Raw genomic sequence first — 11226 nt, 5'->3', positions numbered from 1 at the left:
TCAGAATAATGGAACGTGTCTTCTGTAATATCACAAAAGTGCTCACATGAGTGCACGGTGTCAACTGGTAGGCTGAGCACCTAACGAAATGGGGATTCGCGAAGTGTGAATGCAAGCAGCACACTGGCTTGTTCATTAGTAAACTCATATTCCTCATAAATCATGGAAAGAAAGTTAAATAAGTTCTCAGGCCAAGCCACTTCGCCTTCACCCTCATACATGTCATTGCACAAGAGATTGAACAGCTTCCCCGACATGGAGACATCTTCACGATTCGAAAAACACTTTGGGGGAAGAAAAATGCAAGACTCCATGAAAGATATGCAAAGGTTCACAACATGATGAGAGGACACTGCTTTTCATCATGCCATCCTTCTAGTGCCAGAAATGTTGACGATGTTGGACCCGCCAACATGTCAAGGGGATCTCTCTGGTAAGAAGTCCCAATTAGACCTCATACCATTTGGTGTAGGAGTCACAGCAGTGGGTCGCAAGGTAATGCTTTGACCATGATGTCGCACAGAGGCAAGTAAGATAACCCTGTTATTAGCAAGAGTGTGACTAATGCAGTGAGTCAAGTAATGAGTATGAGAGGTTCCAACACTTCAAACGGGGAGGACGGTGAAGGTGAGTTCCGGGTTGAAAGGGATCAGTCCAAACTCTGCTAGGAACAGACCACACAAAGGACATGCACAACTTCTAGCAGAGAAGCAACACGGATGCGGTAGTCCGAACATACAAGGTAAGATAACAGGAACAACACTGATGGATCAGTGTGATACGAGTGTGATGGTTAGAATAACAAGGTTCAGAGAAAGGTATGTCCAGCTAGAATGATTTTTATGTGTTGATACACTTAATTGTTATATGTATATATGTTGTTATGGTTATGTTATACATGTATTACACATTTTTCTATGGTAGGTTGGTTTATTGTGATTTGGTTTAGTTAACATAATATGCCTTGCAAGAAGAAGCTTAAAATGACTAGCAAAATGACAGACAACAAAAAAATCTCTCTAAGAAAAATGAGCAGATACATTGAAAAAATTGAAAAAAGAAATAAGGAATTGTAAGGCAAAAGCGGTGTGAGGAAAGCATCGCCGATTCACTACGCTGGTGGAGGAAACATCTATGAAGATGTACTACTTAAATTATTTGTTGGATTGGATTGCACATGAATCTCACTGCTGTCTTGCATGGCTGCACATGGTCGCCTCATTAATAATGTATTAATGGATGCGTCGAACCAGCAAGACAGAGAAAACGCCATAGTTCTGGTATCAATCAACAATGACAAGAACAGTCGAATCCAAAAAATAAATTGTTTACAAAGGGACTGTGCATGTTATCAAACAAATGTCTCTATTTAAAAACATTCGGATTGAAGTAAAGGAAATTATTGTTCTTTTGATTAGGTTTAAATATTTGGAGGCGCAGAAATCTATTGGGAATCCCCATTTTTAATTTATTTAACGATTTTCCTATCATGTGGTCTATGACATCATGAGTGCTATAAATTTACGTAATGAATCTGTACATCATCGCTCATAACTACATTCCAATAGGAAAGGGAACTGAAAGTCTCCGAATTTGTGAAGCTTCGAGAAAAATAAGTGCAAGATGACGAGGAACAATTCTGGTGTTATTAGTTCACTTGTCGTGTTTATGCTTGGAATTGCATTTATAACTGCAGTGACATGCCCTGAGACGGGTGATCTCATACTGGATTTCTACAAAAGTACGTGCCCTTTGGCGGAGAGCACGATTAAAAAAGTTGCAACGAAATACATAAAGAAAGATAAAACTCTGGCGGCTCCTCTTCTGAGAATGCACTTTCACGACTGCTTTGTAAGGGTATGTCTCGTCTAATATATCCGCTCTGTTTATTATATTTTTCGCTGGAAATGTTAGTGTACTGATTTCAGAAATACTGGTACTGCAGGGCTGCGATGGATCGGTTTTGTTGAATTCTACACAAAATAACACGGCAGAGAAAGCCGCAATCCCCAATCTTTCCCTTCGTGGATTTGAAGTCATAGATGAAGCCAAGAGTGAATTAGAAGAAATTTGTCCAGGAGTAGTTTCATGCGCTGACATCCTCTCCCTTGTAGCGCGAGATGCTGTTGTCGCTGCGGTAGTGTATATTCTCATGGTTTAATTATTTTATTTCTTTATAAATTGTATGAATTTGCAGTAGAGGTGAATAGTGAGGTAAATTTACAGTTATGATTAAGAAGAAAATAATTGTTCCATTGTTTTTATATATAAAATTTTGTTAAAGTATGTCGATTCATATATATATATATATGATGGATGGCAACCTAACTCTTCGATTCCACTGCCATGTAAGGTTGAGTAACACTTGATCAACTTTGGTATTTCACTGTTTTCCTGAGGCTCAGATTTCCTATACTTGCTCTTCCTGCTAGCTCATTTAGTTAGTTCTTATTCTTTTCTTAGAGTTACATAATAGTTTAGTTAAGGCTGTACATTATGATTATTGTAGCTCATTTTTTTCCAAGTTTTGGATAGCTAATTGAAATTAATTTTATTAGTAATAGATTTTATAGTTTATATATATAATAGTATAGATTTATGAGTAGGGATTTAATATGAGTTTAGAAGGATTAAATATATTTACATGTAATCTTTTTAGAATGTAAAATTATTTTTCTAATTATTTTATTAGCAAACATTAATTTTCTAATTACTTTACAACATACAGTTTTAGTGGGCTTAATGTTTAAGTGCATATGTTTTTTCCTAAAAGGGCACATGTTCGAAACTAGAAGGAAGTAGAGTCACTTGGCAGATGGTGATCCCTTGTCCCACAAACAAGGGGTCTCATACAACAATGTGGTGTTGGTGTCTAGCTTGGGGAGACCTTAAAATTGGATAATAATAATAATAAATTTCTTCTATTATAGCAGACACTATTTTGTTATTTAAAGCATTTCTTTTTAAATTTTAAAGGGGCGCTTGTGTTTTGTCTAACAAACAAAAAGTTTTATATACCAATGTGCTGCTGAGCTTGGCCATAACCTTTAAATTAGATTTTAATAATAATAATAATTTTCTTCTACTATAACCGACATTATTTTTCTAGACAAGTCTCAAACTCCACTAATAAAGTAACTTACACATCCCCTAAACCTCCACTTAATCTCGGTCTTCGCACAAGTATTTGATGCGTGTAAAAGCATTGGGCTTGTTGGGATGCAATAAAGTTGTACATTGCACAGTAAAATGAATACGTGACCAGTAATTAAATGGCTGTTGACAATTATGCAGAATAATGCGGGGGTTTCGTGGCCAGTGAAAACAGGCCGCAGGGATGGAAGGGTATCCAATGTAAGCGAGGTTTTGAGCAACATCCCTTCTCCCTTCTTTAATTTCAGCCAGCTTAATGCGTTTTTTGCCGCAAAGGGACTCAGTATTGAAGACTTAGTTGTTCTATCCGGTAACTCCATATCTAATCTCAAACTAAATATACACAAATACAATTCAAAATGGTATATATATATATATATATATATATATATATATATATATATATATATATATATATATATATATATATATATATAGAGCTAGCAATGTTTCTGCTATATCTAACAAATTAGGTTTGATTGGGTAATGATATAGGTGGGCATACTATCGGAGTCGGGCTCTGCAATTTCTTCAGCAACAGACTCTACAACTTCACTGGGAAAGGTGACATGGACCCCTCCCTGGACAAGTCCTATGCAGAGGAGCTCAAGACTAAGTGCACGAGCTTAGCAGACAATACAACCACAGTGCCAATGGATCCTGGCAGCTCTCTCAACTTCGACAGGCATTATTACAGTACTCTGGAATCAAACAGAGGGCTATTCCAATCAGATGCCGCGCTTCTCACTGACTCCACTTCCAAAAGTATTGCCGAGAAGCAGTTAGAGGGAGACAACTTTATTCAGAATTTCAAAATCTCAATTCAGCGAATGGGAAGTATCGGAGTGCTTACTGGTAGTGCTGGGGAAATCAGAAAGAGGTGCGCCTTTGTCAACTAGGGAACAGGACGACTAGTTGATCATAATACTCTCTGGCTAGTTAAATTTTTAATTCCTGTTCTGTTCCTTACCTGGTTACCCAAGAAATAATCCCTACCAAATAACGAGGCTTCAACCCTCGAGACGGTGGCAGGTTTGGACATTTTTATGTAATAATTAGACGCTCAAATTTTCTTTAATGGCTAAATGCTTGTCGGTGGGGAAGTTTCTGTACTTATTCTGAATAATGCTTACGGATATTTCCGTAGATTAGTTTCTCTATTAATAATAAACAATGCTCATTGATATTTCGATGTCTTCGGGGAATGAGTACTGGTGGACAGGACTGTTGTGTTTTTTTAGGCATTGAGTAACTATTCCATGTGTTTTTGTTGAAATTTTGTGAAATAATTTTGGATTACATCTTGATTTTTTGTTTTAAACATGCGTTTTTAATGTAATGTATAAATTATATCCAGTTCTCTAAAAATTTATAAAGCATTATGTATAGCATAAAATTCGTAACTTGAATTTGCTATTTTATAAAATTTTAATTAAATTCGAGAAAAAATATATTTAAAAAAACTCTAAAACTAAACAAATACATTAAATCTATATCAAATTACTTCATTTATTAGTTGTATAAGTTTTTACTTTTTGGGAGTTTCTCTAAATAAATAATTGGAAATTTGATTTGAAAATTAACAGCATGATGATAACTCACTTTAATTAAGATTCCATATAGTTTGAGATGTAAAAAATAAAAAGATGTTTCTAAATTTAAAAAATTTTATGTTTGAAAAATATCAAATATATCATTTCAAATTCACTGTTAAAAAATAAAATTGTTTATAAAATATTACTGTTACATATAATTTTAAATTTAACCATTAAGAAAAAACATTTACTCTCACTTGAGGGTTTAGTAGGAGTAATAGTTATTCTTCATAAACAAGATAGAAAATAAAATTCCAGGGTGGTTGTTGTTGGAAATAATATAGAAAGGGTGGTTGTGGTGGGAAATAATCATTACTCTCGTATGGAGTGCAGTTTATACTTAGAGTCAGATGATTTCAGTTATTATAAGAGTTGAATGAGTAGTTTGAACTTATTCCAGTGTGTATGTCACATTATTGAAAAAAATTTAAATACTTTTCACAAGTTTATTATAAGAATCAAAATTTTGTGTGATCAATAAAAAAACCACAGCTCTTATATTTTGTATATTAATTTGTGTTTTGCTTCTACTTTTCCAACAAATTAATATAACGAAACTAAAACAAACAATACAAAAAAAACCTGAGTACCAGAGATCCTGCGGCCGCAGCTTGCAGAGCCCGTATGAGTAATAAGTCGGAGAGATGTGGAAAGTAAAAACACCTGAGTATCAGAGACCCTGCAGCCGCAGCTTGCAGAGCCCGTATGAGTAATAAGTCGGAGAGATGTGGAAAGTATTTTCTGCCGCCACTGCGCTGAGCCGTAGTCTCAAATCGGGTGCGGGCGATTGACAAAGCCGTCATAATCAAGCACAAGCAAGCCGCCAACCATATTCAAAAGGTGCTGTGCGAGAAGAAAGAGCTGCTGCCGATCCATAAGGCTGTTCAAAGTGATGTATTTTTGAGCACCGCGGCCAGGGGTTAAATTTGACGGGTGACCCTACCCGTCAAGGGATTTTTTTGTGACGTTTTTATTTTTAAACTGCCCATCATATGACTTTTAAAATTTATTTGTACAAGTTTCATATAATTTCAAATTGTACTCATAATTGTTCAAATTTTCTATTTTTTATTGTACCATTTGGCTCAAGTCTTATTGCTACACTTTGTTTTGAGACCTGCTGATCAATTTTTTCTGCAAATTTTCCAAATTGTTCCAGGTTAGAAGAGATATCTGATAAAAAATATCAACTAACACCAGTTTAGAGGAAAATAATATGCAGGATACCACAAATAGTAATTTTTGTGAAATAATGTTGATATTCACTGCTGGTATTCATGGCAAATAAATCCTTGTAGCAGAAGAAAGTACTAGTTATTTTCATTCTGATTTCATAATTGGCCTTGCAAAGCTGGAGCATCAGGTAAAAAATACTAATTTTGTTCTACCAGAGTGAAACCCAAGTATGGCAGCAAGCAAACAACCGTTTTTATTTTTATTTTTAATTCTTTATCAGACTCATGTACCTAACCGCGAACACTGGTGGACGAGAATGGAAACTGGAGGGCATTTCATAAGACAGGGGCCTTGTTCCTAACCACTAACACAAACTGTAGGAGAATGCTCACGGCCCGGCTATGTATCTCTGCCACATGGAAAATTCCATGAATTATAATGTTTTACACAAGATAATTGATTTTCGAATATGTGTCATTGATTATAATAGCTGCTCAAATAAAGACTCCAGCTGGCTATATCAAAGCCACGTGTGTAATGTATTGGGCTAGCGATTTTCTGAATATGAATGAAACTAGAAGAAATTTCTCTTTTTCGCGTTGGGTAAAACTCCATGTCGAATCTGTGAAGCGCTATTGAACAGAGATTTCTTCTCGTTGTAACAGTTCGCCTCTGTGTTTTATTTCCTCTATCTGCACTAGATTCTTTGCCTGTGTTTGGAACTTTCATGGGAGGCTCAGTGCACAAACTGTTCAGGGAATGATCTCCTCAGTCCTCAGTTACGGAAAGTTGTCATAAACGTAGTTTCAGGTATATTTCCAGGGCTTTACGTGTTTTTTAAATTTTATAAAAGGGATGAGACACCTCACCCTTTCCAAGGTTTTTCATGGAAAGATCGCCGGGACGCGCAGTGACAGGATGCCTATTTCTTTACCTCTTTGCCCTCCCTTCACATCGTTCTGCAATCTTTCGCTTCTTTCTCAGTTCTTACCTTCATTTTGTTTAGTTTTGAGGCGCTGGATGGATATGGGAATCCTGAGTAGAAACGGCCCTTGAAGACCAAACCCCAGGGCGCATCGTTTCCCGAGGTAGGTAAAAGGGCTATTAACAGAATTCATAAAGCCAGTGACAAAAAATTCGGCCCTGTTGATGCCCAAACTTTGAAGAAAGAGCCAGCTAAAAATACTCTATTAATGGGGCAAGTTACAATTCTTAAGCGAGGACATCAGATAATTCTTAGGGTTGGATACTGTTAATATTAACCGTGTATTTTTATGTTTAACCAATTATTGATTGTTTGGTTACAGCGAGGACATCAGAACTCTCTGGAGAATATGCCTGTATTCTTTGTGGTCCTCATTTTGGGTGGCTTACAGGTACTGTATTAATGTGTGTTTTTATTTAAGTTGGATCAAGAGCCATCCCTAAAAATGTTGGTAACAATTATTCAGATTCTCCTTCACGTTGTTGCCTCTCTATCTATTTGCTTTGGCCGGTGTATTATACTTGTGCAATCTGAAAGTTGAAATCTGGTGGAGCCATTTTTCGCTGCTTATTAAACTAGATGTTATCGGAGTAACTATCCATTTCACACAGGGTTATGGTGAAATTTTTTCTGAAGATATGTAACACTAATTCAATTTCACTAATGTCTGTGCGCTTTGCTTTTCTGTAGTATATGGCAATCTCCTTTCAAGTTTCAAACTTTGGCATGTAACCATAATTTAATCTATTTCGAAGTCCTAAGGTCGTTTATAACAAGATACAGGGTTCTGCCAAGCAGCCTTTGATATGTAAGCTACATTAAGCGCTGTAAGAGTTGCAAATAATTCTTGGTAAAGTGTATTAAAATAGGATTCTTAAGGTCTGTATTAAGCTTTTAGTTTTTTAATCATTAAGCTTTTAATTGATCTCTGCAGACCTGTAAACCCTAAATTCACACGAGATTTTGAAGCTTGCACCTCTTCCAAAGAAGAACGATGCATTTACCAATTCAACATAGGGTAATAGTCTCCAGGCATGGACTTTACAACCCAGCTAATTTATTTTATAGTAGTATTGGCGTGTGACTCACCAACTCTTTTGGTAACACCACAATACTATGACTTTTATAGCAGAGGGCTTGTTCCCCAACACCATTACTGGCCTATAATTGTCCATAGAAAATGTGACTCTATACAGTTTGCCGTGGACTGGGGAACAAGCACCCAAACGACTGGGGAAACAAGCACCGAAACGAGGTAAGTTTTTCATAACAGTCTTGCCAAACTATGGACTAGGGAAACAAGCACCTAAACGAGGTAAGTTTTTCATAACAGTCTTGCCAAACTGTTTACTTTCTATAGATAAAACAGCACATTTAACATGGTTTTTCTGTAGATAAAACAACGAATTGCAAATTCAACTTGGTTTTCCTGTAGATAAAACAACAAAATGAACTTGGTTTTTCTGTAGGTAATGGAGATTCCAAAGGCAGCGAAAAAATTTAACGAGTTGAATATGTCGAATATATGCATAGAAAAACGAATACAGATATCCAACAAGCATGCATAGAAAATAGAGCAGAGCATCGAGCAGAGCATCTCTTACTATCTATGCCTAATAGGCTATCACTTACTGGTTACTTGGTCGGCTGCGTTCCTGGTTACTTGGTCGGCTGCGTTCTGGTTTTGTAGCATTAGAAGAAGTTCCAAAGTCTGCAGAGTTTTTCTTATGCCTTGCTCCTCACCAAAGTCGCCACATTCAACAATGAATAACTCATAGAATGTTGTCCAGTGAATAACTCACAGATTGCTGTTCATTGGAATTGGACACGAATTGGAACTTGGAACTTAAAATTAAATTAGTAACATAACTCGGCAGTGGTAGCTGGGAATTAATTGCCAATAACCATTTAACTGTTGAAAATTAGGAATTGATATTATGACTTAGTCCAAATCACCATAACTCAGCAACATAACTCAGCGGTGGGTCGCTGGGAATTAATTACCAGTGATACCATACCTGATACGAAAATTAGAAATTGATATTTTGGACAGTGGACTTAGTCCGGAATCCGGATAGCAATCACTTGGCAAATTGGCAAATTGCGATACGGGTCACGATTATTAAATTAGATATTAAAAATGTTAATGAATCGCTATTAGCTCAAGGTTAAATATATATATATATATATATATATATATATATATCTATATATATATATATATATATATATCTATATATATATATATATATATATATATATATATATAAATTTTAAAACTTTTGATTTTTAAATATGCCCGTCATATTGACGGTCTTAAAAATTATTAGCAAGTTACCCCTGACGTGGAGATTTGAAAGTTGAAAGTATTTTACGTGTAAAAACGCTAAATACGGGCATACGGGCGTCAAATTTAACCCCTGACCGCGGCAGACCATAGTGAGGCCGGAAGCAAGTGGAAGACTCAACGTTTCCACCACATGGAGAATTGTTAAGTTCACGTGCATAAGCTTGAATGTTGTATGAAAAGTAAAAGTTTCAAAGATTATCAGCCAACTTGCAAAGTGAAAGTTTCAAAAGGTTTTATCGGTGGGCATACTTTTTGAATTGCCACGTGAAGGTTATGCTTTTGAGTTTTATTAATATGTGACATTTTTTTTTGAAAAGGAGTTATATAGTTTGAGTTTTATAAAATTAAAAGGGCTCTTCATAAAGTACTTTTAAAAGGGTTTTGTAAGGTTTATTAAAAAAAAGGTTTTGTTAATGGAGTTGTCTATAATGCGACTTTTTGGAGATTCCGGTGACGGAATCCGGCTGAAGAAATTGAGGTTAAATCTTGATTTGTTGCAGTTAAAATGGTTTTTTAACTGCATATTTGGATTCAGCACCCTGAAAAACCCCTGGGACGCTTTCATTGTGCAAAAACTAGCTATGAAACTTGCGATTCGGATAAATTCCTGCCGGATTTCGACCGGAAAAACCCGCCGGAAAGGCTTTCAAAAAGTCGTGTTATAGACAACTGCTTTGTTAATAGGTTTATATAAGGGTTATGGAGAGGTTAATAAATGGATTTTTTTTAAGTTTTTTTTTTTTTTTTTTAAATAACAAAGGTGTATGGTATAAACAATTTTCTTTCCTTCGGAGAATTTTTTTTGAAGGTATTTTTTAAATGAGAGTTTTATTGACAAGAAAATTTAACATTTTGTAAAATTCATTAGTTTACAAAAGGAAATTCTGGTTTGTCAAGCATCACAATGTTTTGAGTTCATATACTTTCGCTTTGAGTTTCATTCAAGAAGCAATGGATGAAATGGTTATGTGCAAGGTAACAAAAGCTACATATTCCAATGAAGCATCGAAGATCTTGGAAGAAGAATTTGGTGCAAAAGGGAGTGACATGCAACAACGAAATGTGCCACAGTTTGTTGAGTGAGCAGCAGATTTGAGAGTAGAAAAGCAAGACTCTGAGAGGACATCAAAGCTTGGAGAATCCCAGTGAAACCAATTATGCAAACATGCATATGGATGAAGAAGATGCAACAAAGATTGCAGAGATATAAGTTGAAGCCTCTGCGTGTGAAACAGAGCAAGAGCATATAAATGCTCAATGACTCCATTGTAATGTGGATGGTGTGAATGATGGGGAATCCCATTGTGAAAAAACACATGTGGATGATGACTACAAAGTGAGATGTGCATTGGTGCATCCAACCGCAACTCATGAATTTGGTGAAGTTGAAATTGTTAATGAGCACATGAATGCTCGGATATCCCACAATAGAGTGGATGAAAATTTTGTTGATGTTAAATTTGATGAAGAACCATTAATTGGTGATGAGTGGTTGCACATGATGCAACCGAAATAACATATTGATATGTTGTTATTTGGTGAGAGAAGCCCACTTGTGTGTGGAAACCAAGTGGAAGACAACCTATTTGCAACAATGGAAGTTTGTAAAGGAGTGGAAGATAAGGCATAGAAGGAAGAGCAAGAAGAAGAGAGGGAAGCTCTTAGTGAAGAGCATAATGAAGATATTTTTAACATTGATTTTGAGTATGCAGGTAAAGAGGATAACAATCCATTTAAGAGAGAATATGAACAACAGGTTGCAGGAAAGGACATGGATGTTCTGAAGACAAAGATGAAAACATTGAAATCATTTTTCAGCAATGGAGTCAAGAAGAGATAAGATTCTGCTATCAAGAAATATGGTAGAAATAAAGTCATGGATATGAAGTACAAGATGCAGTGAAGAGCACAATTTGAAGATGATGAGTTCTGGAAGTAGTCCATAAGTGAGAGAATCCTTAAAGAGG

General features: G+C 35.9%; 1 protein-coding gene across 5 annotated transcripts; it reads left to right on the top strand.

The window, feature by feature from the left end:
* Positions 1 to 1623: 1623 nt before the first annotated feature.
* On the top strand, positions 1624 to 4052 carry LOC149202297 (peroxidase 27-like). Of its 5 annotated transcripts, none has more exons than XM_089399940.1 (4): positions 1624 to 1857; positions 1946 to 2128; positions 3295 to 3463; positions 3649 to 4052. In XM_089399940.1, exons 1-4 carry the CDS (start codon positions 1624 to 1626, stop codon positions 4050 to 4052), a joined length of 990 nt encoding a protein of 329 aa, XP_089256066.1. The 5 variants fall into 5 exon arrangements, with proteins under 5 accessions (XP_089256066.1, XP_089256065.1, XP_089256064.1 ...); XM_089399939.1 differs by having other exon boundaries at positions 1946 to 2131; XM_089399938.1 differs by having other exon boundaries at positions 1946 to 2134.
* Positions 4053 to 11226: the final 7174 nt, after the last annotated feature.

This window comes from Pinus tabuliformis, chromosome 2_1, assembly GCF_031772625.1.
Source record: "Pinus tabuliformis cultivar Carrire ecotype Pingquan chromosome 2_1, CPIR1, whole genome shotgun sequence".
NCBI classification, from domain to species: Eukaryota; Viridiplantae; Streptophyta; class Pinopsida; order Pinales; family Pinaceae; genus Pinus; species Pinus tabuliformis.
Note: the sequence above shows the minus strand (reverse complement) of the source record. Positions and strands in the feature narration are given on the sequence as shown.

Excerpts from the sequence above, each read along its gene's own strand:
- LOC149202297 (XM_089399936.1), top strand. The coding sequence starts at position 1,624 with ATGACGAGGAACAATTCTGGTGTTATTAGTTCACTTGTCGTGTTTATG. Across the intron at positions 1,858-1,945 it reads TTCACGACTGCTTTGTAAGG|GGCTGCGATGGATCGGTTTT; the intron begins GTATGTCTCGTC and ends CTGGTACTGCAG. Across the intron at positions 3,464-3,648 it reads AGACTTAGTTGTTCTATCCG|GTGGGCATACTATCGGAGTC; the intron begins GTAACTCCATAT and ends GTAATGATATAG.